The following is a 19,231-nucleotide window of genomic DNA, read 5'->3' as shown; positions in this document are numbered from 1 at the left end:
GTGTCTGGTATTTAGCAGAGCAAATCATTTTAATTCCAAAGTCCAATCTGCACCCTGATGGCATCTCCTGTAGTGCAAGATGCTCATGAAAGGGGCTTATTGAGCCCCAGGTGTGGGGTGCACCTACGGGGTTCACGTTCGAGGCGTGAGCGCGCACTCTCAGGGCAGCGTCATGTGAGTATGCCTTTGCCTCACACGATGAGCTGCCATGATCTCCACAGCTAAACATGCACATTCCAGGCTCCAGCTTCCCTGCCTTGCAGGGGAAGGGTCGGACTCTGGGTCAGTGCACTGCACACCCCGGGGCCACTGTGTCCCTGGACAGCCACGTGGGCTTCTCTCCCTGTTCACTCTCTTCCCGTGAGGCCCTCCCTGACACCTCAGAGGGTCTCTTCCCAGACTTGCACCCCTCCCCGAGCAATCTGTCCACACGCAGCCGCACAGTTCTGTGCGTGAACCTTTCTTGTGGCAGCTGCCTGCTAGCTCGTGGGAAGTGTGGCAGTTGGAGCAATCTAGGAGCACCTCAGAGTAGAGATGTGCGGCCTGGACACGCTCGCCATCGCCCTGCCGGCTGCTCACTCCGTGAATCTGAGTCTGCTTCCATCAGTGGGTTCTGGCCCTGAGCGTTGTGTAGGGATGGAGAACAAAGTGTGCAACTGGGACTCTAGACTGGACAACAGCTTTAGTCTCCACCTCTGATGTTGGCCTTGGGGGTTGCTTATGCTAAGAGCAAGCTGCTTGTGCGTCTGTTTGCTCCTGAGATTGCAGTTGGCCGTCTGCCCACTCCCCACATGCTGGTCCCTCCAAGCTCCTAGTTCACATGCATTTAGTCATTGCTGCCACCAGCCTCTGTGGCTTCGGGACACAAGCTTCGTGTCCAGCTCTCTCACCTCAGTGCTGACCGTGAGCTTCTTAGTGATCCTGGGGTCTCCATCATGGATACGGTGACTGGATGGCCTTGGGATGATGTGTCCCTGGGGAGTGACGTGTCCTTGGGGAATGATGTGTCCTTGGGAATGAGGTGTCCCTGGGGAGTGACATGTCCCTGGGGAGTGACGTGTCCTCTGGGGAGTGACCTTGCAGCCCCCGTTTCACTGTCTGCCTCCTCAGTGTCCCTCCTCTGTGCCCCGTCAGCCTCCTGGGACACTCATTCTTCTCAGCCTCGAGTGCCTGGTTCACCCCTCTTTCCATGCATCCTCATGCAATGATCTTCTGGTGAGAGCCAGGCCTTTCCCTGGCAAGTCCGCTCACCGAATAGCAGCCGCCACACCCCAGCCGGGAGAGACAGTGCTGCGAGGCACCCAGCAGTGACTTTGACATTGGATCCTTGAGTGGTTCTTCTGTCTTTGCTTCTGAGGAAGTGTTCGGTGTTACAAGAACTCTTCCAAAAATTCATGGAAAGTGCAACAAAAACATCCATTTCTTTTAATACAAAACAGCTTTGAGATCTATGCATGGTTTTTCCACAATTCATAACTTTTTGAAGACCTCTTATATGCATGAAGTTCCAGTCTTTTTTCAAAAAAACATTTATTTATTTGTTTGAAAGGCAAAGAGAGTGAAAGAGACAGGGAGAGAGAGAGGGAGGGAGGGAGGGGGAGAGGGAGAGAGAGAGAGAGAAAGAGACAGGGGTGGAGAGAGAGAGAGAGAGTGAGAGAGAGAGAGAAGAGAGAGAGAAAGAGACCAGAGGCGGGGGTGGAGAGAGAGAGAGAGAGAGAGAGAGAGAGAGAGAGAGAGAGAGAATCTCTTCCATTTGCTGGTTCATTCCCCAGAGGGCAGCAGTGTGCAGGGCTGGGCCAGGCCAAATCAGGAGCCAGGAGCTTCTTCCGGGTCTCCCACATGGCTGCAGTGGCCCAAGCACTTGGGCCATCCTTTGCTGCTTTCACAGGTGGATTAGCAGGGAGCTGGACCAAAAGTGGAGCTTCCAGGGCTCCAGCCATGCAGGATGCTGGCTTTGCAGGGTGGCTTTGCCCGCTATGCCACTGCACTGGCCCTGCCAAGTAGCGTCTTAGGAATTCTGATTTTAACACTGGGCCAGCTGCCCACTACTCTGCCTTTTGCCCCATGAGAGATGTGGCTTTCTCTGTAAGCCCCTCAGAGCCCCTCCAGCCTCCACGTTTGCCAATTAGCCATTCAACAACAGCCCTCGGTCCCTCGCCATCCCTCTGTGGGGTGTGGGTACAGGTGGGCAGCAGCAGCCAATCCTCTGCTCGCGGTCGCCCCAGGTTATTCCTGGTTTGGGTCCTGCGTGGAGTCTCCCTAGAGCGTGGCGCGTGGGGGCCTTAGAAGGCAGAGCAGCAGCAACAGCCTACACTCTCGCGAGCCGGCCATGCAGGTGCAAAGACAAAGCGAGGTCTGGCTTGTCCTTGCTTCTCTCTGGATACCCCAAATCCAGCCCTCTTGACTGCTGACCTACCACTAGCAGTGGCCCTGGGCTTCCAGATGCTGAATGGACCCGTGGGAGGGACCAAACAGGCCTGGGGACCACTTTTCTAACCTCTCAAGCACCGTGTGCGGCAGGCCTGCCGTTGTCCACATGTGTGGTCCACAGGGGTCTGAACCTCCTGACCTTGTTCTGCTGATGGTCACAGGAGCCCTCTCTCGACTGTCTGGCGACTGGGAACTGCGATCGTGGGGTTCCGATACGCCCAAATCGGGGACCTGGGGGGATTTCTCTGTCGTGAGGGCCAGCTTCCACCTGTCCCCAGGGGCTGCTGCTAACCCCCAACTACTCTGCCTACTTTTCGGGCTTCGTTTGGCCTGCCTTGGTGAAAGGGTGGGTTCCATCATACGTGTTATTTCTGTTTTCTCTGCATTCTCAGGGAAGTCTGGTCAGCGGACGTGTTCCTTTCTGTGGCTGATGCTGCTCCTAGCGTGGGTCTGTCAGTCTCTCTCACGTGGCGTTCACTCTGTGTGCATTTTCTCTGCTACCAAGCAACGATGCTGCCATAAGTGTGCTTAGAGGTGATGTCTTAAACATTTTATTTATTTATTTATTTATTTATTTATTTTGACAGGCAGAGTGGACAGTGAGAGAGAGAGAGACACATGAGAAAGGTCTTCCTTTTCCATTTGTTCACTCACTCCTGGCCTCTATCCCTGTCTCTCCCTCTCTCTCTGTAACTCTTTCAAATAAGTATTTTTAAAAATTTTAAAAAATGGAATGTGGTAAAGCATGTGCCCCATCTCCTGGGGAGGAGACATAGACTCCTCCTGCCTCTGATAGGGACCCCAGGGCCCTGGGAAGGAAAGGAAGACCCCGCCTGACTTGGCCATCCAGGAACTCTGAGGGACGGAGGGTGGGACACAGGTTCGACGTCACCTCCAGATGTGGTTCCAGCTGCTGAACAGTGCCGCCTGCTCTGGACCTGTTTGAACACACTCCCCACTTCCACATGTAGCGTGAGCTCCGTGATTGGTTCCTGGTCAAGCCAATCATACTTTGGCTCTGGTGGCTCCCTGATTGGTTTATATATACTACCTCATTATCTTGCTACTTGACCAATCAGGTGAACTTGAACCTTTGGAATTGTGTAAAAATCCCAGCCAGGCAGTTTTTATTTTTTATTTTTTAAGATTTATTTATTTTAAAGTCAGAGTTACAGGGAGGGAGAGAAGGAAAGGGGAAGGAGGACAGGGGGAGAGGGAGAGAGGGGGAGAGGGGGAGAGGGGGAAAAAGAGAGGGAGAGAAAGAGAGAGAGAGAGAGAACTTCCTTCAGCTGGTTTACTCCTCAGTTGGCAGAATGGCGGGGGCTGAGCCAGGCTGAAGCCAGAGCCAGGAGCTTCATCTGGGTCTCCCATGTGGTGGCAGGGGCCAAAGCCCCCAGGCCATCTTCTGCTGCTCTCCCCAGGCACATTGGCAGGGAGCTGGACAAGAAGTGGAGCAGCTGGGACTCAAACCAGCTCCCACGTGGAATGCCAGTGACATAGGCGGTACCTTCCCCAGCCACTTGGGGAGCAGCCCTGTGGCTACGGGGAGGGGGGGCTTTCTCTGCCTCCTTCTTAAACCTTCGCTTTGCTCACTCCCTCCTTGTCCCAGTGCCTCACTCATCCCAGATAGGATCCAGCAGACAGCAGGAGCTGTGGCACCAAAGACTGCCGCACTCCTCAGAGAATCTGGCAGAGAAGAACAGTTGTAGCCCAGGAGACCACGATGCTCAGGGAGCAAAGGGGAGAGAAGCTGTGACCCGGTGGAAGAGGAGAGGCAGTGGTCCACAGAGCGGTAACATCAGAACTGTAACAGCAAGAGCTGCGACACAGACGCGGTGTCACTTCCGAGGGATTCGGTAAAAGGAAGCAGCCGGCACCCCTCGTGGGGAAGAGACACAGACCTGAGTGGCTGGAGCGGCAGATGCGGCCACTGCTCTCTCACGCCTCCCACATGCCAACCCCAGAACTCCTGCGACAACAGGACCCGACACGTAGCGTCCACTTGGCCAAGTGTTTGTTGACTGAGACTTGTATGTCCAAAGTGACTCTCTAGGTTCTGGGGCTGGGGAAATTAACAGAGTTCCGTTTTCACGAAATCTAGACTGTCCAGTCTTCCCCAGAAACGAGGGAAACTATTCCCACAAGCGCCGTGGAAGAAGAGCACCCGTGCCCAGCCCGTCAGCACTGGGCTCCATTTCTCTCCTTCCACTGGGATGGGCCAGGTTGGGGCGCACTAACAACCCATCAGGGGCGTGAGCCAGCAAGGCTCATCTCTTCTCAGGAGACTTGTCCTTGGCAGGGGATCCGTGGCTCTGTTCCTCATCTTCCCCGTGCACGACCCTCAGCGACAGAGCTGCACATACAGCTTCCTCGCCACGGCGGCAGGGCTCCGGAGGGCTTCCCAGCAGCAGCCAGTGCTGAAGTAAGCGTGGGGACTCGGGGGGCCCAGGTGACCCTGGCTACGACACCCCACTGTCCTGCCGGGATCTCTGTCCCTCACACCAGCCTTCCCTCGCCTGACTCCCACGCGTGGTCATCTTAGCACCTGCCACTTCCATGGGGTCATTCCCGTTATTGGGGCTATATCTATGTGTGGCCCCAGGTCCGGTCCTTGCTAGGTGCAACCCGGGTGGGGGAGAGGCCGCCGCTCCCTGGGGGGTGCAGTTTCCGGGAACACGTGCTTGTGGATGCTGGGCTCAGTGCCTGGGTGGGATGACCAGGCATGGACCACACCTATGTGGACAGGCGCTGGCCTCGGGGAGCCTCAGGGGAGCACACAGAAAACTGCACCCCAAAAATGAAGGAGAGCAAAGCAGCCCCCCCCCCCCAGCACAGCTTATGCACACTGTGGTCACGCCACATGCCTGATGAGCAGACTGACCTGCCTATTTATTTAAATGATGTCGAAGTTACAGCTTTAACTTGTTTGTTCTGTTTGCCTAATACTTACATACCTCAGTCAATTCACTAATTTCTGGTCTTGAAGCCCTTTTTGGTGCTTGAATTCCTAAATTGACTGATAACATTATTTTGTATAACATGATGTTTTGAGCATGAATGCACAGAGCAGTCAGGCAATCACATGGGAATGACAGCTCCTCGTTGGCAGGGAGGGGGGCATGCAAGGGAGCTCGTGCTGTGGGTGTGCAATGCTGCAAGCATTCCAGGAACCCGGCAGTGTCTCCCAGGGTGCAGAGATGCAGCTTCTATGCCGTAGCTCCTCCACTACATACATACCTGACAGATCTGTGCCGTGTCACCAAAACCTGTGCCACAGTTGAAATACCAGCACTCAGAGCCCCAACCGGAACACCCTGCCATGTGCCTGATGGTGAATACTCACGCAGTGATTCAACGGTGGCAAAGGTGAGACACAGCAAAGTGCAAGAAGACAAGTTCAAGTCAGCCTTGGGAATTGGAAAGGCCAGGTAGAGCCCCTGCCCTCCGACATCATCTACAGCAAGCGTCAGGTGTTGGTTGGCCCCACCGTGTGTCAGCACTGGTGCCCGACGCCCTGGGACTCCCCTCAGGTGTGCCTAGCTTCTGCAAAGCTGGTGGCTCCGAGGTGTGTCAGGAACGTTCCCTAAGACAACTCTACCTAAGGGGACTTGAAGACAAATGTGCCGTCCACAGGCACAGGTGCTGACCCTGCAGCACTGCTGTCGCCTCAGAGGTTGAAGATGCAAGTTCCAGTGAAAATGCGGAGACATAGAACAGTTAATACAGAGAAGACGGAAAATGAGAAAACAAAGCAACTGTCAGGAAGGGGCACCTGCTGCCAGGAAGCCCAGCCCTTAGTGTGTCCATTATTTCCAGGAACAGACGGCTTGTTCCTGTGAAAAGCAAGCAACACATTCATCTGGATGTCTTAGGGATACTAGCCATTAGTGTGTCCCGTAGTGGTACAGATATTGAAACAAACTTTTGATAAAGCACTATGACATTGTGGTAGTATTTTTACATTCCATCTAATATGCTTTTTATTTTTTTATTTTCTTCTTTTTTTTTTAAATGTGTGTTTTTTGTTTTGTTTTTCTGTTTTGTTTTTCTGTTTTGTTTTGTTTTTTGACAGGCAGAGTAGAGGGAGACAGAGAGAGAAAGGTCTTCCTTTTTGCCGTTGGTTCACCCTCCAATGGCTGCCGCGGTAGGCGCGCTGCGGCCAGCGCACCGCGCTGTTCCGATGGCAGGAGCCAGGTGCTTATCCTTGTCTCCCATGGGGTACAGGGCCCAAGAACTTGGGCCATCCTCCACTGCACTCCCTGGCCACAGCAGAGAGCTGGCCTGGAAGAGGGGCCACCGGGACAGGATCGCTGCCCCGACCGGGACTAGAACCCGGTGTGCCAGCGCCGCAAGGCGGAGGATTAGCCTAGTGAGCCGCGGCGCCGGCCTATTTTTTTCTTTATTTTTTAAAGATTTGTTTGTTTGTCATGACTGGAGCCTAGGGAGATTACTGAGACCATAAACAAGAGTGTCAAATTGTTAAGTCAACAACAGGAGTCACTGTGCACTTATTCCTCATGTAGGATCTTGGTCCTTAATGTGCTGTACATTGTGATTTAATGCTACAACTAGTACTCAAACAGTATTTTTCACTTTGTGTTTCTATGTGGCTGCAAATTGTTGAAATCTTCACTTAAAATATACTAAACTGATCTTCTGTATATAAGAGAAATGAAAATGAATCTCGATGTGAATGGAAGGGGAGAAGGAGCGAGAAAGGGGAGGGTTGGGCGTGGGAGGGAAGTTATGGGGGGGGGGAGCCATTGTCATCCATAAGCTGTACTTTGCAAATTTATATTCAATAAATAAAAGTTTTAAAAAAAAGATTTGTTTGTTTGAAAGCTAGAGGTAGAGGCAGAGAGAGAGAGGTCTTCCATTTGCTGGTTCACTCCCCAAATGGCCACAATGGCTGGAGCTGGGCTGATCAGATGCCAGGAGCCAGAGTTTCTTCTGGGTCTCCTGCGTAGGTGCAGGGGCCCAAGGACTGGGGCCATCCCACACTGTTTTCCCAGGCCATAGCAGAGACTGGATTAGAAGGAGAGCAGCCGGGACTCGAACACACCCCTGATGCCAGCACTGCAGGTGATAGCTTTACCCACCATGCCACAGCACCAGCCCCTCTTTTATTTATTTGGAAGGCAAACACAGAGATAGAGAGACCTTCCATCTGCTGGTTCACCTCCCATATGCCCACCACAGCCAGGCCAGGCCAGGCTGGACCCAACATCCTAAACCCAGGGCAGAAAGTGCAAGAGGAGCCAGGCAGGATTTTTACACCAGGCACCAAGTGATCTGCCAGCGCCTCTTAGGAGAAGAACCTCAGGGAACCTCACCCAGCGAGGTGCAGCTCCAGGAGCCGCAACTAGGAGGGGCCCATGCCCACGGCGCATTTGCACGGTGGAACACCGCTCACAACCTCAGTTACGGGGAAGCGATGACGAGGAAGCATGAAACTCATGGTGCAACATATTTACATTAACTTTAATAAAACTCTAACAGGGAGCTACTAACAGTGACTATAGTTCAATGGGGGAAAGGAGAGAACATAAGAGGGGCAATTAAACTGACACAACGCAGGCCTCAGCTTCACAGCAGGGAGGCCACTGTCCCAGGCACCAGGCTCCCAATGAGCTCAGATGTGCCCCTGAGGTCCCAGCACTCGGTCACGAGGGCATCATGATGGTGTTCATGGCCTTGAGGCTGCTGCGGGCCTCTTGGCAGAGGGCTCCAGCTGGCGGGACAGGGCGTAGCTAACGGAGAGAGCACAGCCATGAGTCCACCAAGAGCCTCAGCTCAGGCCTCCCTCCCAGGGCCTGCCCAGGAGCTGCAGTCCTGGGGGCCAGCAGTGCCCATAGGACAGGGCCTGCTGCCACCAGGGGGCCTGGACGGTGCTCCCCCAGCTGCACAGCAGGGAGAGCCCTCCCCACCCCCAACACCCCTGGGCTTCACCCAATTCCTGCCCATCACTCACCTCTCCTTCTCAGTGAGATACTCCACAGACCGGAACCACACGCCAAACTCCTCATCACGCTTAAAATAATAATTGCTCGCTGCCACCTGCAGCAGTTGGATTTCTTGCAGGACTTTAATTTCCTGGGGACAGAGGGGCACACAGGACACGGTCAGCGCCTGGGCTGGGAACGTTGTGGGGACCTGGTAGGGGAGGGGCCGCGGGGTTCTGGGTGTTTCCTCTAAAGAGGCCTCCTCCAATCCAGCCCATGCAGGCCGCACCCTGGCCTTCGACAGGGGTGCCAACAGCCCCTCCCCAGGGGCTTCTCCTTGATTCCAGTCCTCTACCCGCACCCACCCTAGGGATGGGTCTCCCCCTCATGTGCACCCAGCCCTCCTAATAGAGCAAAGCTGCAGGGGTGATGCATGGGGGTCCTGAACAGGACCACCTGTGACCCCCAGTGCCCTCCTGCCCTGAGTGAGGCCACAGCTGCTCACCTTATTCAGTTTCTCGAAGCTGAAGTCAGCCTGCTGGAAGGCAGACAGAGTCCATCAGAACTGCCCCCAGCCAGGCCCAGCCCCGACCCTCCCCTTCATGAGGCCGTCAAGGGGATGCGGGTGGGAAAGGACAAGGATCTGGGTGAGCTCTGGAGAGGGGACCTGGCAGCTGAGGCTCAGGCACCTGCTGTTCTCACCCTGCCTGGTGACAGGAGGGAAACAGAGGCTGGGATGGGCGAGGGTGCTTGGCCATGTCAGTGCTTCCTGACCTTGCTGGGCCCAATTTCTCTCCTGCCCATGGAGCCTACCCAAGGGGGAGGCCAAGGAGGCTCAGCCAAGACCTTGTGTAGCTTTGTCCCTCCAGGAGAGGGAGGGGCACCCAGTTGGAGGCCCCGACACTCACAGGGCAGAGGCAGTGAAGCCCCAGCCCCAGGGACGGCTGTGAGGTTCAGGAGAAGGGCTGGCAGCGCAGAAGGCTAAGAATGCAGTACAGGCTCTCCCCGCACCTGCCCCCGCCAGCCTCAGGGACCCGGGCCCACCCCACCTGCCCCAGGATCACTCACATGCACAGAGTCCCCCATCACAGTGTCCAACATCACCAGGTATTTCAGGTAAGTGCCAAGAAAGGGGACGACTCCCTGTGCCGCAGGGGGTGGTGATGAGCACCTGCTCTCAGGTGCCACCCAAGCCCTGCCCCAGAGACCCCTCCACCCCAGCTCCTGGACCCTGGCTCATGTCTCCCCCCGGGAGCCCTCCAGGACCTTGGCAGCCTCCCCCATTCTCCATCCTCCCAGCTACTCCCAGGACAGCAGGCACCCCTAGGACTCCTGCTGGGATGTCCAAGGGCACACAGGCCCTGTTTCGACCAGCGCCACCTCAGCCCCAAGTGCACTGAGAGCCCAGCTGCCCCAGGCCCTGGCTCTGGTCTCTCCGGTGGAGGCCACTGAGGCAGTGTGGGGACCGCAGGGAGGGCTGGAGGTGTTAGCCCTGCTCCTGTGGCTCGGGCCCCGGTGTGACGGAGGAGTCCCCTCGCCCGGGCACACGCACCTTCTGTTGTTTCCGCAGCCTCATCTGGGCTCTCTGTGGATTCTGCTCCCGGGCAGCAAGCTTGAAGGCCCCCTTCTGCCAGGATCAAGGTCAGGGTCATAGGGCCTGTCCTTGCCACCTCTGCCCACACCTGGGCCCTCTGCTGGGGCCCTGCATGTCTGAGCCCCTCCCCCAAGTGCACTCTGTCTGGATGCTGTGGCTCCCACCCTCACTGGGGGCACCTTGAGCAAGGGGCCTCCCTGGGTCTGCTCCTTGGCTAGTGAGGGTGCTGGGTGCCCCCCCCCACAGCTGTCCTGACTCAGCATCCTACGCCTGCCCTCCTCCTCCTCACTGTCCCCTGGGAGGAAGGCCAGGCCCTGCACCACACATCACCCTTCCTGGTGCCTCACCGACCCCCGTGAGCTCTGCACAACAGGCTCACCAGCCCCATCCTCTACTTGAGAAATCAGAGGCCATGGGCAGTGACCAGCCCAGGGCCACACAGGAGAGCCTGCCCTGCCCCCAGCTGACTGGCACCCCACTGCTTCACCACAACCCCAGCTGCACCCCTGGCCAGGAGTCCATCAGGGCTCTCTGTGTCCTGGTCCCTGGCCAGGCACAGCCATGGAGGGAGAGGGCCAGGTGGTCTCAGGAGGCCTGGCTGATAGGTGCTGGCCACCCAGCCCCACTGGGTGCTCCCCCCACCCCCAGCAGGGTCAAGGACGAACCACAGCTTCTGCTGCACATCTCCCCTGCACTCAGGGCGTGGCCCCCAGGGATCATCTCTGAGTGACAGGCAGGGCCTGCACAGGCTCTGGGTGGCGACACTTTGCTTCCTCCCTTAGGTGGAAGGCATTGAGATGTGGTCAGGACAGAGCCACCAGGCATGTGTGAGGAGGCCTCAGGAGCTTCTCCTCGTCTACCTGCAGATGATGTCATTGCCCTGGGCAGGGTGAGAATCCCAGGACCTCAGGCGATGGGCAGTGGGTCAGGGCAGGACGGGCATCACAGCCACAGGTGCATCTGTTTCTCATGTGCCCACTGCACCTGATGCTCAGAAACCATGGACCACGGGCCCTGGGACACCCGTGTTCAGTTCCCCCCTCCCCAGTGCAGGCGGGTGGCCTTCCCCATGCAGGTCCTGGGCAGGCAGATCCCAGGCAGGGCCTGGCTTTGTGAGGAACCGAGGTCACCCTGTGGAAGGAGGGAAGTCCTTCCTGCCACTCTGCCACACAGCCCGGGTGGGGTCAGGCGCACAGAGCCTGTCCTGCCGGCCAACACCACCCCTGCCCCAGGCCCTCACTCCACCCCTCACCCTACCCCCAAACACTTACCCCACTTCCCAGCCCCCTACCTTGGTGAGCCGATCCCTGCTCAAGCCATTGTCCTTCTCACACAGGCGCTCAAATTTTTTGCAGCTTTTCCTGTGGAGATGGGAAACCAGGAGGAGCCACTCGGTGTGATGGGAGGGTGGTGAGTGCAGCTCCCTTTGCTCGAGAGCAAGGAGGATGCACACGGCCCAGGTGAGTTTCCACTGAGTTCCCTAAGCCCTGGGGCCCAGGGGACGGGGGAAGCCCAAGTGGTTCTCCTGGGCCCCTCCCCTCCACGGAGCAGCACCGTTCTGCCTCACGTTCACCTGCACAGGGAGCTCCGGTGCTGCCCAGGAGCACTTTTCAAGAACTGGAACTGGTGCCTGACAGCAAAGCAAATAGCATCCTGAGGCAAACATGAGGCAGAAGGTCTAGGGGTCTCGAAGGTGACGTTCCCCATGCCTCCCCTTAGAGTCCACGTCTGGCCCCTCCCAGATCATGGGGTTAGTGCTGAGTCCTAGGGTCCCAGGTACACCCTGGTGCTCCTGTGGGAGAAGGCACCCACCTGGAGACTTCTCCCCACGTCTCTTGCAGGCGACAAATTGGGGAGGTCTGTAGAGCAGTGAGGATGGCATGGGCCGAGGAAACGTTCCTGAGGGTCTGGCACTCCTGGAGAGCAGAGCGGATGAGGGAGAAGTCACCTGGATCCCCTGGGCTGACGTCCCCCTCCTGCATCAGATGCCCACGGAGCCACAGGAAGGCACAAGGGAACCATGGCCACCCTCACAGGGAGAGGATTGGGTTCAACCCACACGGAGGTTCAGGTGGCAGGTGAGCATGCACCCCTGGGGGAAGCGAGTCAGGTCAGGCCCCTCCCTGCCTGGAAGGGCCCAGGGTCTGTGCAGGGTCTTCAGCCACAGGTTGTATTCCCAAGGGCTGATAGAGCAAAGTGGCCATTCCCAGAGTGCAGGGAGCAAGGGCCCTGGCCGCCCGCAGCTGACCTTGGCCACCTTGATCCAGTGCTCCACCACACGGGCCCTGTCCGTGGCCTTCCTGCTGGGGTCCCCCAAGCATGTGGTGACTACACAATTTGTCACACAGTTGAACTGCTGGACGGTGGCATGGACAGTGGAGGCCAGGTGTTCCTTGCCTCTCTTGCTGCTCTTGGTCCAGACGGAGCCCAGGCAGTGGAAGGGCACGACCTTCTGGAACAGCTCCTGGGGAGGAGAGTGACCCATGGGCACAGCCACCCCCACTCAGAGTGCACCGGTGCCCACACTCCCAGGATGCTGTGCATGGGGCTCACAGCAGTGGGAGCAGCAGCCCACTGAGGGTGCCCAGAGCCCCATGGCCCAGAGCCCATTCTTGGAGAGAAGACACAGAGGTGTTTTCTCCCGGGCGTCCTGGCCAACTCCCCATCCCTCAGCCCATCACCATCAGCCCTATGCTCCTTGTCCCATCCCAGCGCACCTCCCTGTGGCAGCTACACCAAGGGGCTCTGTTTGTGTGTCTGCTCTGGGACCCCGTCCAACTCTGAAGCCTAATCAGTGCTGAGACAGGTAAGGCATTCTGGGCAGACTGGCAGGGACAGGGGCCTGGCTGCACCACAGTGAGTGCCCTCCACCACCTCCGGGCCACACCGTGCCCAGCTTTCTGTCTGCCGCTCTGAGCACCTGGCATGAGTGTGCCCCATCTCTGCTGCCCACAGGGGACAGGTGGGTTAGGACATGAGAAACGAGCCCAGGTCACACTGGGGCTGACATGGAGCCTGGGCTGACTCTGGCCAGGGCTTGTGTGGGACGCCAGCTGCCACAGGGACGCCGTGGTCCTGGCCCTGCCCAGCAGAGCCGGCTGCTCACCGCATCCAGAAGCGTGAGCTGTTCTGCCATCATCCTGGGGGAGAAGGCGGTGATGTCAACCATCTCCGCCCCAGGCAGCTCCTCTGCAGGCCCAGCCCATCCAGAGGAGGCCTGTGGAGCTGGCCCTGGTGCTGACTGTGCGCATGGGGGCAGGCCCCGTGGGGAAGCTGGCCCTGGCTCTGGAGCAGGTCCTGGCTGAGCCAGCGGTGCTGCAGCTGGCTCGAGAGCCAGTGCACGGAAGGGTGGTGGCCCTGCACGCAGAGCGGGAGCTGGAAGAAGAGAAAGGGTCGCCAACGTGAATCACCTTCCAGTGGCCTCTGCAAACCCCGAGGGGTCGCACCGCCTGGAAGGGGAGTCCAGCCCCAAACACCACCCCTGAGAGACCTGCAGACTGCGCTGCCCCTCACCGTCTGCTGTGGCCTCAGGGCGCTGGGCGTGTCCGGGCAGGGCATACAGAAAATACACCTGGGTCCCCAGGTCTCCTCCAGGCAGGCTGACAGGCTTGCAGCCCACCTTCATCTTCAGCAGTGGAAGGCTGGTGTGGCCATGGAGCTCTGCCTCGTACAGGTCTCTGCAGCGTCCCAGGAAGGAAGCCATGTTGCTGGGGACGCAAGCGAGGGCAGCGGGGTCAGAGGCTGGCCTTGGCCACCACACTGCACTGCCAGGGGCCCCTCTGTGGCTCTGGGGCCCTGGGCATGCCTCAGCCTGTCCAGAGCATGACCCACCCTCCAAGCCCTCCTGGGCTGTCCTGGCCGTGGCAGACCTGGTCAACAGGGCTGGTGCACACCCGTGGTGACAGCCTCCCAGGGACCTTCTTTCCTGAGGGGAGGGCCCCTGGTGCTCAGCACAGAGGCTCCAGGCAGACTTAGGAGCAGGTATCTAGGACCTCTCTAGGTCTTGGCATCCTGGGGAGGGGGCCGGGAGCATGGGTGGAGCTGGGAAGCACCTGTCCTGGCTATGGACCCCTGGCTGCTCTGCGCCCTAGCATCCTCTCTCCTTTGCAGGTCTGGGACCCCCTTCCCAGCTCTGTTCTCCTTTCCTTCGCGGGGAGTCCCCGGGCCTCAATGCTCTAAGAGGAGTCACAGGAAGTGGGAGATCCACACCCTGTCTGTCCCTCCCCAGCCACAGCCCACATTTTGCTCCCACAGTTGGCAGGGACAGAAGGCCTCCGACTGGACCCACAGTCTGTGACGTCCTAGTGGGGCCTGGGCTCTGACATCCTGGCAAGACCATGGGAAGACGATCCTCTCCCCTCTGACCCTGTGGACAGGATCCGGGCAGGCATTCAGCTGGGAGAGTCTGGTCCTCCCAGGTCATGAGGCCCCGGGAATGCTGTCTGCTTTGCTCGCTGAGCTGTGACACGTGTCTGCAAAGTGACTGCCCAGAGTGTTTAACATTCACGTGCTGTGGGGATGAACCCCACACGGACCCTTGCCAGAGAGCTGAGGGGCCTGGGCCCAACACCCAGTGCCCGGGCCCTGCTCTGTCTGTATCAGGGACTGGGGCTGGGAGGCCTCCTTTACAGATGGGAAGGCAGGGCTGCTCTCTGTGGGGTTTTCCAAACCTCGAGTGCCGTGGGCTATTGAGTCCCGAGGGTGCAGAGGCCAGAAGAAGAGGGATGAGCGCAGTTCCAACAGCCCTGGCCACGGAGCAGGCACCAGGCCCCTGCCATGTCTGCAGTCACATGGTCCCTGTAAAACCCCTGAGGCTCACACCCACACCACCCCCCTTCTCAGAGGAGCACGCAGGCACAGAGAGCCATGGCTAGGGGGCAGCAGAGGCCCCTGTGCCTGGAGGGCACAGACGCTCACCTGTGGAATATCTGGTCCAGGAAATACGGAACAGTGCTGAAGTCGCCATATGAGCACAGCAAAGTGGACATGTAAGCGATGGTTCTTCCTGGGGAGGCCGGGACCAGGGACTCCTCCAGCTTCGCCTTGGTGCCTGGCTGCAGGCTCCGCAGGGGGCAGACCTCTGCCAGGTGCAGTGTGGACACACCTCCAAACTAGGGAGGACCAGCAGGGACAGGAGTCAGAGGAGGCTCCAGGGACCCCCAACCACGGGAGTCTGGGCTGGGAGAAGACCCCCTCACAGAGGGCAACCAGCTGCAGCAGGTGACCCCTCACATCCCTGGGGGGTTGGGCATGGAAGGCCCAGAGTGACTTTGTTGGCCACATACAGAGCAGTTGGGAGAGTGGGGAGAGCAGAGTATCCCCCCAGGGAGGCCAGCAGCTGGGAGCAGCAGTGCAGAGATGGCAGCTGGCGGTGTCCCGGCCACAGCCCTTCTGCACAGTGATCTGACCGTGGCTGCTCCAGGGGGACACCTCAGCCCCTCTCCCAGAATGTGCTGTCTGGGCCTCTGTCTCAGCAGGGCATTAGCTCCTGTGAGAGTGACGGTGATGCTCTGACACCTGGGTCCCCGAGTGTGGCTGCATGTGCACATGCGCTCCTGAAGAGGTGATGGACGTTAGGCCAGGCCATGGTGTGGGCCCCAGGTATGCCAGGCTGATAAGGAGAGGGGACAAGGACACAGTGAAACACAGGAGAACACGAGAACACGGGAACGGAGATGGACATGCACAAGCAGGAGACAGGGACATCCAGCCCCCAGCACTGTGTGCAAACTCCTGTGTGAGGGCCGCCCTCGTGTGGGGCCCTGGGCTGTGACTGTCCAGCAGACCAGGCTTCCAGGGGCGCTCTCTGAGGCCGTGACCTGCAGCAGGGCAGCTGGGGACAAGCACTGGAATCCCCTCTGAGCCACAGGACAAATGTCCTTTCTCATGGAACAGGATGAAAATGGGTGGGGGCTCCAGGGCTGAGACCCAGGGACATGCTGCTGACACATGCATGGAGTAGTCTCTCTCTCTCTCTCTCTCTCTCTCTCTCTCTCTCTCGTGTAAGCCTCACCCTGTGTGTGGGGTTTGGGTTCTCTGTGTCGTGGGTTGTGGGGAGGTCATGAAGCACAGTGGAGCTGACCCCTGCCCGGGATTCATGGGCTGGGGGGGAACCCATTGCTGTCACACACGTGGACGCTCTTGACTTCGTATCCAGGGTACCAGTAGTAACCTGTCCCCTGAACATCCCACCAGTACCCAACATGGGGTTGCCATAACCCAGCTGTCTGTGGGCAGCAAAGGAGTGAGATCTCTTAGGAACCAGACTGGGGTCAGTCACTCGGGTGGGAAACACCAGGACGGGGCCCAGAGGTGCCTATATCCAGGCTCTGGTCCTCGGCCCAGCCTGGTCATCCTGAGTCCCCACCTGTGTATCTCCCTAGGCCCCTCCCTCAGCCCAGCCCAGCACTGTCCACGGCTGTTGGCCTGACGCACCTGTCCATTGCCTGAGAAGATGAGTTCCTCATGGGAATCATTGCTGATCTCCAGCGTGGAGCCCTGCAAACAGAGTGCCCGGAGCCAGGCCAGAAGGCGTCAGTGTCCCACAGGAGACACCCCTGTGAGTATTTCCACTCCCCAGGTCACATACGGAGGGACATGTGGGTATACCCCCAGCCAGGAGGACTCCAGGTGACACAGGAGAACTCACGTGGAACCCCTGAGTAGACAAAATGGCCCCCAACACCCACTTTCCCATCCGCTCCATCCCTGGAATGGGTACGGACAACACCACAACCCTCGTCCAACGCCTGAATCCTGGTGCTGTGCAGGAAGGGCCCCTCCTCTTGTCCCCTTCATGGGGATGGGAGGACAGCCCACGCAGGGTCACCAGAGACTCTGGGCCTGGCCGGGACTTCCCAGGGCTCTTAACCGTGTTACCTGTGGCTGCCTCCTCCCCCGTGGCCACAGGCGTCCATAGTGAGAGCTCAGCCAGCGTGTTACACGCTGGAAGAGACCTTCATTCTGGGCTTTGGCTCGGCCAGAACCTCGCCTTGAAGGGCAGCAGCAAGGGAACATAGTTCTCCCTGCAACGCTTCCTATCAAGTGAGCTGGCAATGGCTACCACTAGAATCTGGGTGCCTGGTTACCAGAGTTCCATGTTCTGTTGTGGCCCGTCACCAAGGAAGTGAGGTCACTTCCTCCAGGTCCAGGACATGGACCCTTCCAGCAGGAAGAGCTCCCAAGGCCCTCTGGGCTGCTGACTGTTCCTCTCCTGCCCCGATGCCATCCCCTTGACTGTGCACAATTAGGCAAACACAGCCCCATCCCTCAGTGCCTGGGAGACCTGGATGGGGTCAGGATCCCAGGCTGAAGGGCACTCAGCTGGAGTCTAAACCTCCTTTTCCTATCATTTCCAAAGACAGTAGCCTGCTTCTTAGGAAGGCCCCTAAAATCCAAGCTAAGGTCAGTGAGGAAAGCCAAGGGCAGTGTCTTAGGCGCACCCTAAGTTCTTAGGCCATCTTCTGCTGCTTTCCCAGGCGTATTAGCAGGGAGCAGAATCAGAAGTGGCACAGCTGAGCCACAAAGCGGCACCCCTATGGGATGCTGGCACAGCAGGCGGTGGCTTCACCTGCTAGAGCACAGCACCAGCTCCTGTGTGAGCTTTTATTTAGAATGCTGAGAGTGAATGGTGGAACTGGTGGCAAGGTCATGGCATCACCTGGAGTCTGAGTGACTCGTGGAAGCCCAGCCTGGGCCAGGGTCTTCTCCACTCCACAAGGGTGGCCCTCCATCCTGAGTCGGGTCTGGTCCTGGTTGTTCCCATGCTCAGACGCTGCCCCCCAGTCAAAATCTCTGAGCTGGAACCAGTGTTTGCTCTCTGTCCTGCTGTGAGGACAGAGCTGTCTTCCCACGTCTCAGACACCCCCAAGCCTTCAAACACGAGTGTCAGCTTCAGTGGGCTCCTGAGCACCACACGGGTCCTCTCCCAGGACCTTCAGCCCCATGCTGCAAAGTCTGGCCTGCTTGCCACGGAGCCCCACTGCTCTCCAGACCCTGACCCCGCCAACGGCAGTGTGTCAGAGCCATCGGAAACCTGTAGCCATCAGGGGTCTTTCCACAATTCTTTCCACCAATCTTTTTTTTTTTTTAAGATTTATGTTATATTTGAAGGCAGAGTTACAGAGAGGCAGAGGTAGAGACAGAGAGGTCTTCCATCTGCTGGTTCACTCCAAATGGCCGCAACAGCTGGAGCTGCTCCAATCTGACCAGGAGCCAGGAGCTTCTTCCGGGTCTTCCACATGGGTGCGGGGGCCCAAGGACTTGGGCCATCTTCTATTGCCTTCCCAGGCCATAGAGCAGTAGCGGAATTAGATAGCCGGGACTTGAACCAGTGTCCAAATGGGATCCTGGCACTGCAGTAGTCTTACGTTTCCTGCTCTGTCTCCTACTGAACTGGTCACATTCTGTTTTTACTGAAACTTCTATTTTTTATTTGCTTTATACTTTTTATTGAAAACAGTTGCAGACGAAGTAATTCATATTTTCCAGATCCTAGTTCCCTTTCTCTCTCCTCAGGGATATTCAGTTACATTTTCATATTTATTGCCTTAAAATGTACCTTTAAATATCTCAGAGCATTATCTTATTTTTTAAAGATTAATTTCATTAATTTATGTGAAAAGCAGAGTAACAGAGAGAGACAGAGATTGTTATCTGCTGGCTCACCCTATACAATGCGTGCAACACAGGGCTGGGCCAGGCCGAAGCCAGGAGCCAGGAGCTCCATCTGGATCTCCCACCTGGGTAGCAGGGGCCCAAGCTTTCTGGCCATCTTCTGCTTTCCCAGGCTGTGAGCAGGATCCAGGAGCCTCTTGTGGATCTGCCACTTGGGTGCAGGGGCCCAAGCCCTTGGGCTGTCTTCTGCTGCCTCCCAAGTGCATTAGCAGGGTGCTGGGTGGGAAGCAGAGAGCTAGGGCTGGAATCCGTGCTCTGATAGGAAATGCTGGTGTCGCATGGCAGCAGCTTAACCCACTGCACCACAATGCTGGCCCTAGAGCATTATTTTAGACTTTGTTTTGTTTTTTGAAAGTTCCTCTTACCAACGTACATGTAGGACTTTAAAATCAACTACTGGCAGGGCAAGTGTTTGGCTTAGCAGTCACTGTACCAGTTGGGAGGCCAAGTCCCACTTTGCACGGCCTGGGTTCAAGTCCTGCCTCCACTCTTGATGCCAGCTTCCTGCTGAGGCACACCCTGGGAACAGCAGTGGTAGCAGATGTGGTCAAGTCCCTGCTGCCCACGTGGAGGAGCCAGACTGAGACCC

The 19,231-nt window shown here is 57.6% G+C and overlaps 1 protein-coding gene across 1 annotated transcript; it reads right to left on the bottom strand.

The window, feature by feature from the left end:
- Positions 1 to 8,116: 8,116 nt before the first annotated feature.
- LOC133766324 (ral-GDS-related protein-like) lies at positions 8,117 to 17,912 on the bottom strand. The gene is made up of 14 exons (XM_062200011.1): positions 17,901 to 17,912; positions 16,402 to 16,464; positions 15,278 to 15,379; positions 14,884 to 15,077; positions 13,480 to 13,673; positions 13,073 to 13,341; positions 12,215 to 12,430; positions 11,779 to 11,882; positions 11,258 to 11,327; positions 9,925 to 9,999; positions 9,441 to 9,515; positions 8,878 to 8,910; positions 8,402 to 8,523; positions 8,117 to 8,180 (listed from the first exon to the last, which is right to left on the bottom strand). Exons 1-14 carry the CDS (start codon positions 17,910 to 17,912, stop codon positions 8,117 to 8,119), a joined length of 1,593 nt encoding a protein of 530 aa, XP_062055995.1.
- Positions 17,913 to 19,231: the final 1,319 nt, after the last annotated feature.

The sequence above is a fragment of the Lepus europaeus genome, chromosome 9 (genome assembly GCF_033115175.1).
Source record: "Lepus europaeus isolate LE1 chromosome 9, mLepTim1.pri, whole genome shotgun sequence".
Taxonomy (NCBI): Eukaryota; Metazoa; Chordata; class Mammalia; order Lagomorpha; family Leporidae; genus Lepus; species Lepus europaeus.
This window is presented reverse-complemented; position numbering and strand designations above follow the sequence as displayed.